Here is a 20,719-nt window from a genome sequence, read left to right as displayed (position 1 = left end):
AGGCTGACAACCCTGATGGGGGCCCCTTAGTGGCATGGGGCCCTCGGGTAGTGCCCGAGCGCCCGAATGGTCAGTCCGCCCCTGGTGGCAGGGATCAGGGTGGGGGGGGGGGGGGGCGGCGGCGCCCATGTGCCAACAATGTACTGGCCACCCCTGAGCAATAACACTAGTAGGGAAAGTATTTCTTAATATCAGTTTCTCAACTCCAGTCCTCAAGGCGCCCCAACAGGTCATGTTTTCAGGCTCTCCATTATTTTGCACAGGTGATTTGATCAGTTTCACTGGCTTAGTAATTACCACAGCTGTTTCATCTGTGAGAAATCCTGAAAACATGACCTGTTGGGGCGCCTTGAGGACTGGAGTTGAGAAACACATATCATTGAAGTGACCTTGCAGTCAGACAGGTACAGGCTCTCTGAATTTGGGAAAAGTTGCTTGTCCTAGCCAGTGGCGGGCCGTCCATTAGGGGCGCAGCCCCCCATCCATGTGTCCGGCCCCCTAATCTACATGCAGGACTCATGGATTCCAATTAGGGTGACCACATGTCCCGGACTGCCCGGGACAGTACCGCAATCGGCAGGTCTGTCCCAGGTCCCGGGCACCTTCATTCCGGGACAATACAGTGTCCCGGAATGAAGCTGACAGAGAGGAGCAAACCCCGCTATAGCGCTGGCGCTCGCTCCGCCTAAACCATCATCTGAGTGACTTTTCTAATGGCCAGGCCACTGGTTGCTACAGCCGCCTGGCGTCTAACAACCAGTGACGTCATGGCCGGGACTCCCTGCCCTGCATTCAAAGTGGAGGAGGAGTTAACTTCCTCCTCCTCCATGCCTAGTGCTCTCCGCACGGCCGGCTCCACCTTCACCACGGATGCCCCCACTCCACCCACCTCCTCTATCATCTCCAGGCCGGCTCCGCCTCCACAGATCTGCATGCAGCACAGCCCGCAGTGTACAGTCCAGGACTCACCGTGTCACATCCCTGCACCACCAGATCACTGGCAGCTACTTCTCCAGGGATCATCTCTCCTTCCAGTTCTCCCTTCACTCAGCATTGCATCTCCCTTCCTGCAGCATCTCAGTCCACACTGCACTCACCTCTCCCTGCCTCACTCCCCCCTCCATTAGCAGGTTTCTTTAACTTCTCCCCTCCCACCCTTTCCACCAGCCCACCACCTACAGAGAACTCACAGTCCTCCTTCTCTGGGTCCCCCCTCTTCTCCTGTCACCCCCACCTATGGCACCTCCTCTCCTGCCCTGCCAGGGATCTCCCCCCTATGTGCCCTGACTGCTCCATACACACCCCACCATTTGCTGCCTGCAGGGAGAGCAATCATACACTGAACACCCATACTTCTGCCTGCTGATTCTCGCTTCTAATGCCCTGCCATGGTGCCCCCTCCTGTGCCATTATTGCCCCTTACACATCCCACCATGTGCTGCCTGCAAGGAGAACAATCATACACTGAACACCCATACTTGTGCCTGCTTCTCTCTTCTATTGCCCTGCCAGGGAGCCCACTCCTGTGCCATGACCCTTACATACGTCACCATGTGCTGCCAGAAGAAGGGAGGGCTAGGCATAGAGGACTGGCTAATATAATGTGGTCCTGTAATGCCCCACCCCCCCGTACTGTCACAGTGGCACCCACACACCTCCTCTATCTTCTCCGGGCTTGCGCAGGCTCCGCCTCCACCACGGATGTCAACTCCACCCACCTCCCAGTCCTCTATCATCTCCGGGCCGGCTCCGCCTTCACCATGGACATCTGCCGGCACAAACCTCTATCATTTCCGGGCTCCAGCATGCTTTAAAGCAGGGGACTCCCCAACCCCTGTGCCACGCTGCCACTGGGAGGAGCCACAGTGGCGGGGGGGTGTCCACCTTCCCTGGGAGGCCGGGGCACTGGTGTGTTAGACTGGTGGCAGGCTGTGGTGGCAAGCGACACTCTAAGGTGGGCAGGCTGCGGTGGTATGTGAAGGTGACAAGTGACACACTGCATCTGGCAGCAGGCGACAGTGGCTAGTGACAAGCTCAGGGTTCCCACTGATTCTGCATTATGGTGAGTTGAACTATTTCATTATATATTATAATGTAGTAATAGAAACAATGTGCTTCAATCATCCTGACACCATATCAAGCATGGTGCTGGGATGATTTAAGTGCTAACACCAGCCATTCGCCCGACAAATCAGCCGCCGCCAAATTTCTTCTCCCATCCCCCAACCTAACCCCCCCCGGGGGGGGGGTCCCTGAATGGCAGTTTTGAAATGTGGTCACCCTAATTCCAATGGGGGGGGTTTGGGGCTCTAATAGGCTTCAAAAAAGGGTGGGCTCGTCCACCCAGTTGTGTGCTGAGGGTGGGTTGTTGTTTGCTGCCCCCCCCCCCAAAAAAAAGTCACCAGCTCCCACAACTCTGCTTCTTTTATTGATACCGGTAATGACCTTCAGAAAGTGACAAGACACTGGAATGGACTGCCATATGCTACACTGTGCTTCCACAGTTTCTTCCATAACAATTGCGTTTGTGACGATGCCCTATTATACTGGCTGTGAGAAGACAGTTTCTATCACCCAACTGTTACATCTTCCCCTCACTAGATCTCCCGCCCGCCCCAGGAATTTCCCCAACGCCACAAGCCCCGCCTACCGGTCGCTCGTCTCTCAGCCACTGCCTCATTTAAAGACCACTCAGTCCAATCAGAAGGCGATGGTTCTGCGGATGGACCAATGAGCGCGGATCACGCCCTGTCCGGTGGTATATTAGACGCTTTCTGGGCGGGAGCAGCCAGTTGCTGTGTTGGCGGAGACCCGTTGCGCGTCTACGGTCAACGGAGCCGGGGGAAGAAAAGGCGCTTTAACGTCCCTTTGCCGGTTGCATAGCTTCATACGTCTTTCTTCGTGTCGTGTGCCTTTGAAAAGCTGTAAACATGGTGAGACGCTGGGGGGGGGTAGAAAGGTGGCGCGAAGCGTAGGCAAAGGGTTTTTTTTTCCCAGGCTGTGAGGGGTTGGGGCGGTTAGTTATCATGACTCGAGTAGTGTGACCTAAGAGTTTAGTGCTTCAACTTTGTATGGAAAGTGCTTTTTTTTTTTTAGACCTCCTTTTCCAGATACGTTGTCGTATGTGATGTCAGGAATTCTGGGGGAGGGGAGTCTCCTTGTTACACAATAGTTCAATATTCTAGTCTATTACATTAGACTTAGCATTCATCTCTGAGCCTATCACTACTAATCCTTGAGTCCTGTGGATCTGTGTATGTCCACAGACCTGTAATGGGAAGGTTAGGTTTTCACAAAGTGGTGTAGGTTGACTTTTTGGGAACTTCCAATATGGAGTAATAAAGCATGGCTGTCTGCTGAGGCTGAGTACTGATGAGGCTGAGTACAGAGAAGCCGGTAGGGGCAGTGACAGCAGTGAATGACAAGTACTGGGTGGGGTGATGTCTCCACCTCCTGGACAGGATCAGCCGGTTTGAGCTGCTTGTGCTGTCATTGGGCGATCATTAGGGCAGGGTGCGTTCATTTTGGTATGCATGCAACCTTGATCGTGTAACTGTCTTTGGTAATATGTTAGGCTTGGTTCACACTGCTGCTGTACGACTTTGATCTGTAGTGCTTCTTGGATGTAACTTTGATAAGGAAGTACAGGAACCTTTTTCAAAAGTGCTGAGGCACATTGATGCAAATGGATACCGTTGAAAAACAATAACTTCCCTTTTGTCATTTGATTCTGCGCTACTCAAGTCGCATATGAAATGGCACTGGTGTGAATCGGGCTTAGACCTTCCTGTATAGAAGGGATATGCAATTAGCGGACCTCCAGCTGTTGCAACACTACAAGTCATGTCATGCTTGTGGCTGTCAGTCTTGCTATGCCTCATGGGACTTGTAGTTCCAGAACAGCTGGAGGTCTAACTGCATATCCCTGATGTATAGCTTTGTTACCGGATGCATGATTACATGCCTTAATATGGCTCCATGCACACTAGACTAAAAAAAAGTTCCCTTGGCAGAAAACACATTAATTTTACATGAGAAAAAAAAAAAAAAAAAAAAAAAAAAAAAAGCAGCTTTTTTATTTTTTTTTTTTTTGTGTACAAAGTTTAAGAGTTTTGTGGGGCTTTTTTTTTTTCTGCCAGAAAGCTCCAATCAAATGCAAACCTAAGTGTTTTTTTTTTTTTTTCCTGCCTCTAAATATTAAAGCAGAGCTCCAGGCTCCTTCAGAAAAAAATTAAGTCCACAGCTACAAATACTGTAGCTGCTGACTTTTTTACTATTAGGACATATACCTGTCCATGAATCCAGCGCTGTCTTTACCCGAGCTGATTTTTCAGCCAGCTGTTGGGTGCTGCTGCCACCATCTCCAGGAAGGGAAACCGGCTGGGAAGCCTTGTGGCTTCACAGCTGGACCTTTTTGGTGTGAAGCGCGCGCTCCAATTTGTAAATGGCGCAAACTTCCTGCTGACTTCGCCATGGCAGGATCAGCCGGAAGTGGGAGTGGGTACCTGTCAAAACCAGGAGGAAGGAGGTGGCAAACCAGCGAGCTTCCCTTTTTAGGTGGAGCTCCGCTTTAAGCTTGAAATATGTCAAAGTCCTAATGGGTACGGGCGGACATGTAGGATAACATTGACCTGCTTCTACAGGCAGAACACAACTCCTGTAGTAGCAGCGATTTACCCCCCCCCCCCCCCCCCCCGTGCCCATGGAGCCTAAAAAAGCATTTAAAGTAGAGCTCTGGGATAAAGTTAACTACTCTTAAAAATGCTCCCTCCCCATACATAATCTGACCAACTCGTGTAAGCCCTAATCATGTGGTGCGATTTGTCATGCGACTCATGTCACAATGAGTTTGAACTGTTCCTGCAGTACTTTTTTTTCTTTAATTTGACTTGCATAGACTTCTGTTGTATGAAGTTGCAAGCTGCAATGAAATCGGCAATGCAAATCACTGATTTCTCTTGAAATCACACTGAAGTAGTGCGATTTCAAAGCTGCACTAGTGTGAATGGGGGGCTAAGATCTGTGTACTTGCCTACTGTCACATGATCGCCCGGTGTCAGATAGTGGCGACCGCAGGGGAGTTTTCAACAGCGGTTGGTATTTCCCTAAGTAGTGATGTTAAAGTCAATACTCAGTGTAGGAAAGGCATATCGGAACCTCAATGGGGTACAGACTACAAATCTAAACATGTACAGAAACAATTAGTGGAACCTCACCTTTTCATGTTTCCCTTAAAGTGGTATTAAAGTTTAGCTTTTAAAAACAAACACAACATACTTCCCTGCTCTGTGTAATTTTGCACAGGGCAGGCCTGATTCTCTTCTCGGGTCCCCTGCTGGAACTCCTGGCTCTGTAAACTGTACCCCCAATAGCAAGCTGCTTGCTATTGGGGCACTGGGTGTTTGCTTTCTCCCGAGCCCTGCTCTATGCGTCTATAAGATGCCCTACCTCATTGGCTCACTGGCTGTGACTGACAGCAGTGGGAGCCGATGGTTTCCTCTGCTGTCTCATCTAATGAGTCCTGGGACAACTGAGGCTCTTGTACACCTCGCTAGATTGGGGGGGCTCAGGTAAGTATTACCACTCCCAGTCAATACAGCATACAATACATGAAGGTAAAAAACTTCAACCCTCACAACTATAACATGGTTGATCTACTGTTCCTATTAAACATACTTGCACCCCTAATGAATTTAGCATTGTCTGTTGTAATCTGCTGTTGAAAGTCTGGTCCCACACCATCTTCCTCTGTTGTTGGAAGCTGCTTGTCCTTCTTGAGTTCTCACAGCTGGCACCCTGACGATGTGGCACACAAGCACTTTTTGTAGATTGTCCGGAAACCCCTTGGCATGCATGACATGAGTATCCCAAGAGGCTTGGACAGCTGAGGGTTATGGCTTTATTTCTCTAGTTAAGTTTTTCCTCCAAATGCATTTTGAAAGCCTTCCAAACCAAAAAATGCAGTCCTTTAACACAAGGTAAAAATTTAATAGTTGTATTTTTCATTGACTGTCTTAATAAAATCTAAGATTGGTATACAGTCTCTCTTCCAGGGTGTACTTGTGTCTTGGTAAGGGGGTGTTTGGAATGTGGTTCCATGTTAATGGCCTGCTATGCATGGGATTGTAGTGATGTCAAACTGCATCTGGCTCGGGAGAGCCAACTGCTTTCTGTCCTTTAAAGCGAAGTTCCACCCACTGCTCATTTGTCTCCTCCCATCCCCCTCCAGTGCCACGTTTGGCACCTTGTGGGGGGAGTGGATACCTGTCCCCACTTCTGTGAGACTGGGCTGTGGTGACAGTATGTAGCTGCTGGCTTTTAATTTTTGCAGGGGTGGGCGGACCTCCACTTTTAAGGCTCGGTTTGGTTCATACTGCAGCAATGTGGAACCTTACGAATCCAGTAGGGGTTCCCACATCTCACGTCTCCCACAGGCAGTTCACACTGCCCTATGCAAACCACTGGGAGTGTCAATACAAAGTTAAAGTGGGGTTCCACCCAAAAATACCTGAAATTCTAAAAAAGAAAACAAACTTTTGGATATTTTTTTTTTTTTTTTTTTCTTGCCTCTAAATGCCTGTTGCTAGGTGGTCCCTCGTAGTCTGCCTCTTCCTTTGCCTGGGCTGGGGACATCACTTCCCCCTTGGCACAGGAAGGGCTCGGCTCTGCTCCCTCCCTCCTGTCAATCATCTGGGACCCATTACAGGTCCCAGGTGATTGAGCGGCCAATCACAGAGTGCTGCTCGCGCATGCGCAGTGGGTGCCAGGCTGTGAAGCCACAGCCCGGCGCCCACAGTTGAAATGCTGACGAGTGGAGGGGGGGGGGGGCAAGCGGGGCTTCGATCCCCCCACATCGCTGGACCCAGGGACAGGTAAGTGTCCAATTAAAAGTCAGCAGCTGCAGTATTTGTAGCTACTGACTTTTAATTTTTATTTTTTTTAATGGACCCCCTGGGTGGAACTCCTCTTTAATGACACCCCTCTGATCGCAGTGTCAATTTAGACAGGTATCAAAATGCATGGGTGACCACCCCATTCAATCCGAATCTGGTGTGGACCAAAAAAGGTCCTGCACGAGTTTGGTCTGAATGCAAATTCAGCCCTACTTTCTGTATGGCTGAATTCACATTGTACAGACTTTGCATGTGATTGCCGACCTCACAGCAGTGGGAACTGGCCCTTAAGCCAAATAGACAATGGTTTACTGCCTTTAACCACTTGCTGACCAGCCCACATCATACAGTGGCAGGTCGGCACAATCTTGCCATTCGCCATAGGTGTACATTGGCACCTTTTTTTAATGGCGATAGGCGTGCGCCCACTGCATGGTGGGTGACCCGATGCGTGCAGCCGCGATGTCCACCGGTCACCTGCGATTGTGGGCACAAGAGCCAGAATGGGGATGTGTGTATGTAAATGCACATCCCTGTCCTGACAGGAGACAGATCTGTTGTTCCTACTATTTAGAAACAGTGAGCTGTCTTCTCCAGGCAGTCCTTTTCCCTCAGTTAGAAACACAAATGAGGGAACACATTTAACCCCTTGATCTCCACCTAGTGTTAACCCCTTCCAGTGACATTTACACTGTAATCAGTGCATTTTTATAGCACTAATTGCTGTATAAATGTCAGTGGTCCCAAAAGTGTCTGATCTGTACGCTGCAATGTCACAGTCCTGCTAAAAATCGTTGGTCGCTGCCATTACTTTTAAAAAATAAATAAAAATGCCATATGTAGCTTTATTTTGTAGCTGCTATAAATTTTGCACAAATCAATATGTAGGGCTGAAACTAACGATAATTTTCATAATCGATTAGTTGGCTGATTATTGTTTCTATTGGTTAATAACATCAAAGTGTGGTGTATAATTTAGTTAATATGTTAAGTTTTTTAAAAAAAGGCAATTTATTCTTAAATATCTATATGCAGTGGTAAATATAAATAACTAACTATATGGTTAGTGAGAAAAATCTCTAATGCTCTCTGAGAATAACAGACGAAGAGATATAATTTATATACAATGAAAGTGTAAATCTGGTAAATATCAGACTCAGATCAAATTTCTGTATTAAAAAAACAATGTCTTCCTTCAAAAAAATGCTTAGCGACATATTTTCAAAGAGTGCTTGTAGAAGTGCAATGGGGACAAGACTATAAAGTGGGCCAAAGATGTGTGTTTTTTTTTTTTTTTTTTTTTTTTTTTTTTTTTTTTCTTGCAACTATGGGTTGCACAAAAGAAAGTTGCCCAATTCCCCATCACCAGTGTTGATGCAGAAATCCCTTCTGTAGAGCCATTGTTTTATAACCGCTGGGGTAGCTGTCCCAGCCAGGAGAACACAGTAGTTATTGCTAGTGGCTGTAGCCACTGGCAATTATCGCAGGAAAAATCCTACAGGCTGGTTGAGCAACTGTCTTTGATACAATTAGCCTGTACATACATGGTTCAAATCTCAGCAGGTCCCTGTTGAACTGGCTGAGATTCAGACAGTCTATGGCTGGCTTAAGGCCTTTCAGAGCAATGGGACTGTGGTCCTGTTTAATCACTTGCCATCCAGGCCAATTCTGACACCGCTCCTACATGTAAAAATGTTGCTCCAAAAAATTACTTGGAACCCCAAATATATATACTTTTTTTTTAAGCAGGGGCCCTATAGAATAACATGATGGGTGTTGCAATTTTTTGTCACATGGTATTTGCGCAGCTGTTTTCAAATGCAATTTTTTTGGGGGGAGGGGGAAATGCACTCAAATAACCTACTTAATGCTTTCTGGAGTCTCGTCCCCACTTATTTCCTGCAGCCTGCCAGGTTGCGTGCTCAGGTAAGGGTCTGGTATGGATTTTGAGGGGGACCCCATGCACTTTATTTTTTTTTATTTTGGTTCGGGGTTCCCCTTAATATACCAAAGGGCCTGTAAATGGACTTTGGGGGAATCCCATGCCGTTTTTTTCAATGACTTTTTTTACGTGTATTGCCAGGACTGACAATTCATTATAGCTGCAAGTACTTTTAAATTACTTTTTTCCTTTAGAAATGTAATTTTGTGCAGGGACTGTTGTAAACATGGGAAATATGTGCCGCTTTACAGGCATACTATAGACACACCCCCGGTACAAAATTTAAAGGAATATTTCACTTCTATTTCACTTTAAGCATTATTAAAATCACTGCTCCTGAAAAAACAGCAGTTTTTTAAAACTTTTTGCATTGATACATGTCCCCTGGGGAAGGCCCAGGTCCCCAAACACTTTTTATGACAATACCATGCATATAAGCCCTTAAAATTGGCACTTTTGATTATTCATGTTCATGTCCTATAGACTTTAACAGTGTTCGAAGGAAATTTTTTTGCATGTTCTGCTGCAAACTGAACCAGGGGGTGGTGTTCAGCTCATCACTACTGAAGACTTCTTTAGTGCTTTGTAGCTTTAAGTGCAGTGATGTGTTGATCAACACTATTCCATAATATACTGTAACTTGTTTGTTTGGGTTTTTTGCAGCGTGAGTGCATATCCATCCATGTTGGTCAGGCTGGAGTACAAATTGGTAACGGTTGCTGGGAGCTGTACTGCCTGGAGCATGGTATCCAGCCTGATGGGCAGATGCCAAGTGACAAAACAATTGGTGGCGGAGATGATTCTTTCAACACATTCTTCAGTGAGACTGGTGCTGGGAAACATGTCCCCCGAGCAGTGTTTGTGGATCTGGAGTCTGCTGTTATAGGTAAGCTGATAAAAAGTGGTTCTAAAGCCAGGATTCTCTGCTTTAGGATAAAAATGCCCTGATATTTGTATTGCCCTCACTTGCCCCTTAGACATACGTCCTCACTTGATCCATCCATAGCTATGCCAGTCTAGCAGCTTTCCCTCCTGTATTCACAGGACAGGCAGAAGTGTTATTGGCTCCTACTAATTTCAGACTGAGATGTGCAGTCCAGCTTGGGAGTTGGCCTGTACATGCACCCCCATAGGAAGCTGCTTTTTTTTTTTTTTTTTTTTTTTTTTTTTTTTTTCTTCCCCCCCCCCCCTTCAGCACTGGTAGGGGCCCCTCAGTGCACTACCACTGCATAAAGCAGGCAAATATTACAGGTTTAGAAAAACAAACTTTAGCCTATACAGTCTGTAGCGCCCCTATAGGCCCTCTTATTTTCATCGAGTTATCTGTCAACATTCACTACTGCAACTTTGTTCACAGAAGTATGATTCGCCTGATCTTTTTTGAGAACAAGATGTCTTGTATTACAAAGGCTCAGCACTGCAGATAATAAAACAAATGGTTTACTATGCAAACTTTGTTTGTTCTTAGCTTTATAACCTTAACTTTTTACAGATGAGGTTCGAACTGGATCATATAGGCAACTATTCCACCCAGAACAACTCATTACTGGTAAGGAGGATGCTGCCAACAACTATGCTCGTGGACACTACACAGTGGGAAAGGAAATAATAGATTTAGTATTGGAAAGAGTGAGGAAGTTGGTAAGTATTGACTTGTGGTTGTGAAATTTGCTGTCTTATGTTATAGGGTTCTGAAGCAGGAAGAGTTGGTTCCATTCACTTCACTCTAATTGGCACCCCATTGCACATTCCCAGCGCACTGCTGTTACCACACTGCCCAAAATGCTTGTGTTCTGGTGCATTAGACAGCCCTTTAAATGGATGTTGCCTAAAATCAAGCCAGGCTGGTGTGAATGGGCCCTTTTTAAAAAATGGGGTGTGTGAATTAAAGAACCAAGTTAATATGCTAGTACTTGGCCTGAAAAAAACTAATGTAGCCACCACATAGATTTACACTTCTTTTTCTTGAATCGTCTTCCAGGGCAGCATCTGAGAGATAGGCTCCTCCTCCCTGAAACAGGAAACACATTAGTCCACCATTATAAATTTCACAGTCTTACCTGCGTGCCTCAGTTGTTTGTGTTTCCTCCGGACCCACAGGAGCTGCAAAAGAAACGTTTGTTATTTTACTTCAGTCTCTGTGCTAGTTGCAGGAGACTCCCTGCCAGCATCCCATCCAGCCCAGCGGGCCTTGGGAGGGCGAGCAGGGGCAGCATATTTGAGCAGTATTGCTCTGCCTGAGATTTCACCCCTACAGAGGGGTCTGCAATCATCCCCCCAAGCTGCAATAATGCACTGACATTTCCCCCATGCCACTGCTCAGGGGACCTGCTGCAGTTTTTTCACCAGGGAACTCCATGTGCAAACTCTGGTAACATACTCCCAGACATGAAGAGCGTACAGTGGTGTGGGTGCATGGATGCCTTACCCCCTGATTACAGCCACTGCCACGCTGGACTGGTAGGTGCCTCACTGCTTATTTTTTGTTCCTCTCCTACCCCTGTGATGTCCGCACCCGCCGCCCACTTGATTGCCTGTTTTTTTGCCGCGATCGGCGTCCTCTACACACTGCAAAACAAGCCTCTCCTCATGGAGGCTTGGTGGGGTGTACCAAGATGGCGTCGGAGACACTTCTGGGTTAGCGGCCATTTTCCTGGAGCCTGCTTCCAGGGATACAAAGTGGGCTACGGTTACATCACTTCCGGGGGCGGGAATTAAAAAAAAAAAAAAAAAAGATTTTTAATAATGGCAAATATATCAATATACATGCATACTGCAGCAGAGTCCCCCTCCCTATTGGGCCCAGAAGGGAGGATACCAATTGCAGTGGCATGTGCAGGTATATCCACCAACCTGCACGGGGTCAGCTGGGGGCGGGGCCGGAGCTTAAGCAGGAAGCAGTTAAAAAGGCCCCTCTAAGCAGAGGATCCTGGTGGCTGACCATGTCTGACGCTTCTCTGCCCTGCAGATCCTGCAAGCCAGGACAGCTCCAAGGTAAGCCAGAATACTCAAGAGTCACCTCTGACTTAACTTTACTGTAAAACTGCCTACTTACAGGCAGCCTTTACACGCCTACCTCATGGGGACCTTTTTTGTGCTTGATTTCAGGCAAAGACCCCTGAGGAAAGGGAAGTGGAAAGCAACAAAACATGTGCTTTGTGCAGCCACCGGTTTTCCCCAGAAGGAAAAAAAAAAAAAAAAAACCCTATATCAAAAATGTATAGACAAAATGGTGGCCAAAGAATCGCAAGGGTATCTGAAAGATCTGCTCAGCTCTTTCAAGAAAGAAATACAGAGCACCATGGCGCCTCTACGCTCAGCTATTAAAAAGTTAGAAGCGCCATCAAGCGTCAGTCAGACCAATACCCCGTCTACCACCGGATATGCGTTCCTTCAGGAGATGCGGTTTCAGAGGGCAACTTTATTTCTATCAGGGGATACGAATAGCCTTCTAAAAGCCATAGCGGACACGCTAGGTATTAAAGAACCTAAATCCGCAGAACTCACAATACATGACGAGATGTATAAAGAGCTACAACCCAGAAAGCCTAGTACATTCCCTCTACACCAAACTCATAAAGATATCTTTTAAAAAAAAGAGTGGGAAGACCCAGAGAAGAAACTCTTCATGCCAGCCACAGTCAAACGCAGACCCGTTTGCAGAGACGGACACCAAAACCTGGGCTAAATGCCCCAAAGTGGATGCTTCTCTGGCAAAAGTCACAAATAAATCTGACTTGGCCTTTGACGACGCAGGTACCTTAAGTGACCCCATGGAAATCCGGTAATAGCTTCCACCTGCACAGCCCGGACTTTATCAATCTGGCTAACCCAGCTTCAAGAACTTCTGGAGAGAGACACGCCTAGGGAGGGCAGCACAGTGGTGTAGTGGGTAGCACTCTCACCTAGCAGTAAAAAGGGTCGCTGGTTCATATCCCAACCACGACACTACCTGCCTGGAGTTTGATTGTTCTCCCTGTGCCTGCGTGGGTTTCCTCCATGTACTCCGGTTTCCTCCCACACTCCAAAGACATGACATCCTTCCACGGGAGACATTTATGGCGACAATAGGCCTATAGGATGCCTACCTACATGTCCCCATAAAGGAGGGTCATCCAAAAATTCCTAAGGTTTGCAGTACAAGGGCCAGCAACTACGCCGCACCCTCAATACACAGCTCTCCTTTTCGGCATCTCCTCTGCACCAAAAATCTTCTCAAAGATAATGGCAGAAGCGTTAAAAGGTCTAAGACAACTAGGTATTGGCATAATACCATATTTAGACGATTTGCTGATCTTTGCGGACTCAGCAGAGGCCCTAGAAAGCAGCCTGTGCACAAGTATATCCTATCTGCAAAACCGGGGATGGATAATAAATGCAGAAAAGTCACAGATGACCCCAAGCCAGTGAGTGGTATATTTGGGCTATATACACTGGACTCCAGACTAATGAAAACCTTCCTAATGGAAGAAAAGAACAAAAAAAATCACACAGGCAGTAACCTTCCTAATAAGGACCAATGCCATAACATTCAGACAAGGTATGACCGTACTAGGACTGATGATGTCTTCTATTCCAGCTATCACCTGGGCACAGATTCACATGAGACCTCTACAGAACTACATTCTGTCCCAGTGGGATGGCAGCCACTCATCCCTAGACAGGTCCTTTCCTGTTCCAACCACAGTCAAACTAACACTACAATGGTGGCTCAATCTACTTCGATACATCGAAGGACGCAAATGGGCCCAATCCAAGCCAATCGGGATCACCACCGATGCCAGTGCCCTAAGCTGGGGGGCACACTTGGAGGGCCTCTGCTCACAGGGAAAATTGACCTCCAAATGGTCCCAAGCCTCCTCAAGCATGAGAGAGCTAAAAGCGGTGGGGGAAGCATTAAAAGCGTTCAAACCAGCAATACAGGGGAGAAACGCAAAGTTACAATCGGAAAACGTCACCACTGTGGTATACCTAAACAGACAAGGTGGGACAAAGTCCCGAAGCTTGATGAAGCTGACGGAGAAAATCCTACTATGGGCAGAATCAAACAAAGTCAATATCAGGTATCTATCTGAAAGGAACAGACAATACGCTGGCAAACTTCCTGAGCCGGAAGACCATAAAACAGACGGAGTGGTCTCTGAAAAAAGCGACCTTCGCACAAGTCACTCAAAAGTGGGGAGTACCCGAGGTAGATCTATACGTCTCCAAAGCGATTGCAAAATCACCAACATTCTTCTCTCTGGACCCCATAGATGGCAACAGCGGCATAGACGCCTTCAACCAGAGCTGGGTATGGCAATTATGTTATGCATTCCCTCCAACTGCCATAATACCAAGGGTGATTCAAAAAATAAAGGCAGAGAGAGAGCAATGGTGATACTAATAGCACCGCACTGGCCACAAAGGGCATGGTTCAGCCACTTGAAAAACCTCAGCATCCAGCCTCAGCTGACACTGACGGACAAGCCAGATCTCCTATCGCGGGGCCCAGTCAACCACCCGAACCACAGAATCCTGAAGCTTTTGGCCTGGGTACTGAAGGGGTGAGACTTCAGAACAAAGGATTGTCAGACAATGGGATCGATACCATCCTAAACAGCAGGAAGCCCGGAACTAGGGCGATCTACGAGGAAGTGAGGGAAAAAAGTTTGTCTCCTGGAACAGAAACAAACCATATTCCAAAAGAGGAATAATCCCAACAATCCTGGATTTTCTACAAGATGGAGCAGACAAAAATATTTCCCCAAGTACGCTGAAGGTACATGTTGCAGCACTCTCTACTCGTTCATAGACACAAGACTAGCAAAGGACCCACTGATAAAGCGATTCCTGATGTCACTCAAAAGAGCTAGACCAGCCAAAATGAATAGAACTCCAACTTGGGACATGCCCACAGTACTTAGAGGATTTCTTTCCCCTCCATTTGTACCGATGGAAGATAGCTCAGACAAAAACCTCACCTTAAAGACTGTACTTTTTGTGGCTCTAGTATCAGCCAGAAGAGTGAGCGAAATCCAAGCACTGTCTATAATGGAACCATACTGCCTAATACATTTAGACAAAATAATTCTCTCTCCAGACCCCAAAATATCATCATACTTTTGCTTCCAAAATCTATGGCTAGCGAAAAGAGACACACTCACAACAAACGCGATGTAGGAAACATACTTTGAAAGAACGTGGGAGTGGCGAAGAACGACCTCCCTTTTTTGTCCTTTTATGCAGGAGTCAACAAAGGGAAACAGGCTTCCAAGAATACCATCAGCAGATGGATAAGAATGGCCATACAGACGACCTATGAGGCACAAAGCCTCACTCCGCCAAGCGGGATCAGAGCACACACAACCAGAGCCTGGGCTACCTCGGTCGCAGAGAAAGCAGGGGCAACTCCGGAGCAGATCTGCAGGGCAGCGACATGGTCGAGCTTCAGTACCTTCAAGGCACTACCGCATAAACCAGCTGTCTGACCAAGACCAGGCACTTGGTCGCAAGGTGCTCCAGTTTCTATCCCCACCCTAGTAAGTATTGCTTTATACATCCTCTCAGATGCTGCCCTGGAAGACGATTCGAGAAAATAGAGTTAGGTACCTGGTAACTCTTTTTCTAAGAAGTCTTCCAGGGCAGCACTAGTTCCCACCCTTGAAAAGACAAATACCAGGTACAACGGGGGAGCTTTTAAGATTTACTGAGATTTCCTTCGGTGCTTTAATACAACTGAGGCACGCAGGTAAGACTGTGAAATTTATAATGGTGGACTAATGTGTTTCCTGTTTCAGGGAGGAGGAGCCTATCTCTCAGATGCTGCCCTGGAAGACTTCTTAGAAAAAGAGTTACCAGGTACCTAACTCTATTTTTTTTTTTTTTTTTTTTTTTTTTTTTTTTTTTTTTTTTTTTTTTTTTGTACAAGTACAGACCATGTTCTGTCAAATCTTTTTACCTCAATTAAAATCTCAAACAATGTTTGCCTTCCAGTTCCTGTGGACTACAGAACACCTCTCCTAGGTTATGGAGAGGTTAACCTGAAACTAGTGCAGCCACCACAACTGATATGCTACAAGATAATGTTCATGGGTTTAGGTCAGCGATGGTGAACCTTGGCACCCCAGATGTGTTGGAACTACACTATAGAGTGCATGAGCATCAAGGGAAATTTAGTTCCAAAACATCTGGGGTGCCAAGGTTTACCATCACTGGTTTAGGTGAATGGTGTTTCTCAACCCGGCTTGCACCAATGTCCTTGTTTTGGCTCCATGATAAACTCTTGATAGATTTTGCTGTTAAAAGAAACTAAATTGTCCCAATCTCTAATGGAGAGGCAATTCCATCAAAGGAATGGTGTTAATACTTGCATCCATGTTGGATATTCAATTTTGGGATTATTTCCCAACCTGCAGATAGTCTTGAGGCTTCATCTTGCTTTTGACCCTGTGAGGTAAAGCCTAGGTTCACATTGACAGCGGGAATAAAATTGTGCAATTTCAGCTGAACGCGCACCATTTCATTCCTGCATTTCAGTCCCGACTTCGGGGGTGATTTCAGAGACATCTGTGCAGGTTTCTGCACAGATGTCTATTGAAATCGCACCCCAAAGTCACTAGTACAGAAACTACTTTTGGAAATCGGTGCAGTGTTGCACCGATTCGGATGGTGCCATTGCTGGCAATAGCCGCCATTTGACATGTCACTGCAATGTGAACCAGGGCTCAAGGGGAGAAAAGTGACACCCCTTTCAAATACCTGTATATATTTTCCTCTAGTGAGATTTGTTTGTGCATGCACATTTATACTAAAGCGTTTCTCTTGTAATTAAACTTGTGAGGTTTTTCTTATTTCACTGGAGGTCCAGGGAGTGGGTATTGCGGGTTTATGTAAAGGCATATTTGATGGGAAGGGGTAACTCAAGACTATCTTGTAAGTAAATCGAAATACTCTTCTGTTTTCTTTTTTAGGCTGATCAATGTACTGGTCTTCAAGGCTTCCTGATCTTCCACAGCTTTGGTGGGGGTACAGGCTCTGGGTTCACATCGCTACTCATGGAGCGACTGTCTGTGGATTATGGCAAAAAGTCCAAACTGGAGTTTGCCATTTATCCAGCACCACAAGTATCCACAGCTGTAGTGGAGCCATACAATTCCATATTGACAACCCATACAACACTGGAACATTCAGACTGTGCCTTTATGGTGGATAATGAAGCTATTTACGACATTTGCAGGCGAAATCTTGATATTGAGCGCCCAACATACACAAATCTGAATCGTTTGATTGGCCAGATTGTGTCTTCAATTACAGCATCTCTGCGCTTTGATGGGGCCCTCAATGTGGATTTGACAGAATTTCAAACCAACTTGGTGCCTTATCCACGTATCCACTTCCCTCTGGTCACTTACTCCCCCATTATTTCTGCTGAAAAGGCTTACCATGAGCAGCTGTCTGTCTCTGAAATAACAAATGCCTGCTTTGAACCGTCAAATCAGATGGTGAAATGTGACCCGAGGCATGGAAAATACATGGCATGTTGTATGCTGTATCGCGGAGATGTGGTTCCTAAAGATGTGAATGCTGCAATAGCTGCCATTAAGACAAAACGCTCTATTCAGTTTGTGGATTGGTGTCCAACAGGTTTTAAGGTAAAATTTTGCTATATGGATTCATTGCTTAACTCGGGTAGTTTACATGTAAATATCACTGTTTTGTCACTCTTAATTCTACCCAGAACACTACAGCCCCAATGTAATAGTCCTCAATGTGACATTTAATGCTTTATTCTTGTAGGGCTTCTATGAACTCCTCAGCACAAATCTTTAGCCTTTCATGCAGTGGTGGAGACTAGAGTAACTCCATGGCTGCATAATGCAGAGAATGTTGCAGGCTGCCTCTGACCAGCCATTCATATTGTTCAAATTCTTTAAAGTGTAAGTCCACCCTAACACTAAAATCTTTGCATCTACAGACATCCACAATCTAACACTAAAATATCTAGCCCTGTAAAGAAATCAGTATACATCTTTTTTTGATCTAGTCTCCAGCAGCAGAAGTTCTGCAGAGGACACAGCTGACAACAGCAGTGAAATGAATGGGGGGTGATGTCACCCATAGCCTTAGTATGGGGCTTCCATTTTTGAGTGGGTTCTCTGCACCTGCCTTCACAGCAAAGATGCAGCTGACCACTCAGCAAGGGGTTGGATCGGCTTCAGAAAGGTATGTATACTGATATCCTCTTTGTAGGGCTAGATAGGTAGGTTTAGTGTTAGAGTGTGGATGTCCTGTAAATGCAGGGATTTCAGTGTTAAGGTTGACTTCTACTTTAACTGCTCCAAAATTGGTTCAGGTGTCAGTAAAAGTGGTTGCAAAGGCACAAGGTTTTTTACCCTCATGCATTCTTTGTGCAGCCTTGTGTAGCAGCCCCCTCTCGATCCAGAGTCTTGCCTCTCTGGTGACTTGCACCCCTGATTTACCTTTGACAGCAGCAGAAGCTATTGGCTCCTGCAGCTGTCAATCAGCCAGTGAACCACTCGGGTGGTGGAGGGGGCAGAGCAGCAGCACTGTGTATGAATGGACACAGCTGCGGGTTGGGTGCCCCAGAGCAAGCTGCTTACTGTGGGGGCAACCCACAGGTGGGAGCGGCCAGGAGCACCGGTGTGGGGCATGAGAAAAGGAGGATCCTGGCTGCTCTGTGCAAAACCACTGCAGAGAGGAGGCAAGTATAAAATGTTTGTGTGGGGTTTTTTTTTTTTTTTTTGAGGGACTTTAATATTGCTTTAATTTTTTATGTAATTAGTTAGTCTTTCAGTTAAAAGTCAGCAGCTACAAAGTGTAACTGCTGACTTTTAATAAACTCACCTGTCCAGCAATGCGGGCACTCAAAGCCTTGCTCCTCTGTGGTGCTGTCCTTGCAACTGGGCACCTGGCTGTGACAGATTGCGGCTTCAAAGCCAGGCATGCACTGTGCATGTGCAAGTTGTGCTGTGCTCTCCTAGTGGCCAGGCAATCTTCTGGGACCTGTGACATGTTCCAGAAGATTGCAGAGGAGGCATGGCTAGGTGACCAAAACCAGGTACCCACTAACACCACCCCCAAAAAAGTACATGCCAAATGTGGCATGTAAGGGGGTGAGGAGTGCTTAAAGCAAAAGTTCCACTTTTGGGTGGAATTCTGCTTTCATGTTGTGGCAGTTGCATGCTACCAGCTTATGCTGTATGTGGTTTTGCATCTGGGTGAAAATGGATGGCTTTTGTATGATGGCCAGTAGGGATGTCCCTATACCGATACTAGTATCGGTATCGGCACCGATACCGAGCATTTGCCCAAGTACTTGTACTCGGGCAAATGCTCCCGATGCTTCCACCGATACCTGGAAGTCAGCTGTGATCGGCGCATGGGGGAGATACAAAGATTCTCCCCCAGCGGCTTTCAGCTGCTTTAGTGACATACAGCTGTGATCGGTCACAGCTGACTGTCACTGCATCTTCCTCCGTGCCCCCTCCGTTCCTCTGTGCCTCTCCGCTGTCCCCTGCATTCCTCTCTCCTTATCTGTCCCTCTCAGCTGTCCCCTCCGTTCTGCTCTCCTTATCTGTCCTCCGTTCCTCCGTCCCCCTCCTTCCTTTGTGTATGGAGAGAGTCAGCTGACTCTGTCCATTCACATAACTGAAACATTGTAATCTCCTGTGATTACAATGTGTCAGTTTATGAATGGAGAGAAGCCGCTGTCTTCTCTCCATTCATTCTCAGTGCAGCTGACACTGCAGAGAAAGGGACTGGGGAATCTCTATCCTGTCTTTCTCTGTCTCAAGGGGGAGATATCAGAGGTCTGTTAAGACCCCTGATATCTCACCAAAGCCCCCCAAAAGGGCTGATTAAAAAAAACAAAGAATAAAAAAAAATTATTGTAAAAAAAAAAATTGTAAAAAAAAAAACACACACATACAACGTTCCCCCCCCCCCAAAAAAAAAAGCAAGCACTGTTAAAAAAAAAAAAAAAAAACTGTCACGTGACATTAAAAAAAAGTATCGGTAATCGGTATCGGCGAGTACTTGAAAAAAAGTATCGGTACTTGTACTCGGTCCTAAAAAAGTGGTATCGGGACAACCCTAATGGCCAGAAGCCCACATGGTTAGAGTAAGGAACCATAAATGTCCTTTGTAACTTTTTATATTTTCATATTGATGAGCTTTTCTTTTTTGTAATGGTTCTCATTTTTTTTACAGGTGGGCATAAACTACCAACCACCCACTGCAGTCCCAGGTGGGGATTTGGCTAAGGTACAACGAGCAGTATGCATGCTTAGTAATACCACAGCCATAGCTGAGGCATGGGCACGTCTGGATCACAAGTTTGACTTGATGTATGCCAAGCGTGCTTTTGTTCACTGGTATGTGGGTGAGGGCATGGAAGAAGGTGAGTTCTCTGAAGCACGAGAGGATCTGGCTGCATTGGAGAAAGATTATGAGGAGGTTGGCACCGACTCTGTAGAGGGAGAAGATGATGGCGAAGAATACTAATGCTGATGAGGCATTATGAGAAGTGCCTTTTTTTAAATCACCATTCTTATCATGGCTGCTTTAAATAAAAAATTTCACCGAACTAATGTCTTGTTTACAAACTGCTTCAGAGTCTTCTCTTTGAAACTAGAAGTTAAATTGGCTTCTTTAAACTGACTACTTTTTGTAAAGCATTAGTTTAGATGAGGTGTATTGCAGTTACAGGTGTTGGGACTTGCAATCTCATCAGCAAGCCCCCTATGTCCTCGTTAATTATATTGGAAACTATTTGGCAATGGGGCTGACTTACCAAAACTAGAGGGTGAAAATCTGGCACAACTCTGCATAGAAAACAATTGGCTTCCAGTTTTGGTTTTCATTTGGCCTGACTTTAAATGCA

At 46.3% G+C, this 20,719-nt stretch overlaps 1 protein-coding gene across 1 annotated transcript; it reads left to right on the top strand.

Annotated features, from left to right (window-relative positions):
* The first annotated feature begins 2,790 nt into the window (after positions 1 to 2,790).
* Positions 2,791 to 20,422, top strand: LOC141128652 (tubulin alpha-1C chain-like). The gene is made up of 5 exons (XM_073616069.1): positions 2,791 to 2,933; positions 9,499 to 9,721; positions 10,328 to 10,476; positions 16,788 to 17,468; positions 20,047 to 20,422. Exons 1-5 carry the CDS (start codon positions 2,931 to 2,933, stop codon positions 20,338 to 20,340), a joined length of 1,350 nt encoding a protein of 449 aa, XP_073472170.1. The 5' UTR covers positions 2,791 to 2,930; the 3' UTR covers positions 20,341 to 20,422.
* Positions 20,423 to 20,719: the final 297 nt, after the last annotated feature.

This window comes from Aquarana catesbeiana, linkage group LG02, assembly GCF_042186555.1.
Source record: "Aquarana catesbeiana isolate 2022-GZ linkage group LG02, ASM4218655v1, whole genome shotgun sequence".
Classification (NCBI taxonomy): Eukaryota; Metazoa; Chordata; class Amphibia; order Anura; family Ranidae; genus Aquarana; species Aquarana catesbeiana.
This window is presented reverse-complemented; position numbering and strand designations above follow the sequence as displayed.

Coding starts and splice junctions, on each gene's coding strand:
- LOC141128652 (XM_073616069.1), top strand. Junction 10,477..16,787: donor TGGAAAGAGTGAGGAAGTTG/GTAAGTATTGAC, acceptor TTTCTTTTTTAG/GCTGATCAATGTACTGGTCT. Junction 17,469..20,046: donor GGTGTCCAACAGGTTTTAAG/GTAAAATTTTGC, acceptor TTTTTTTTACAG/GTGGGCATAAACTACCAACC.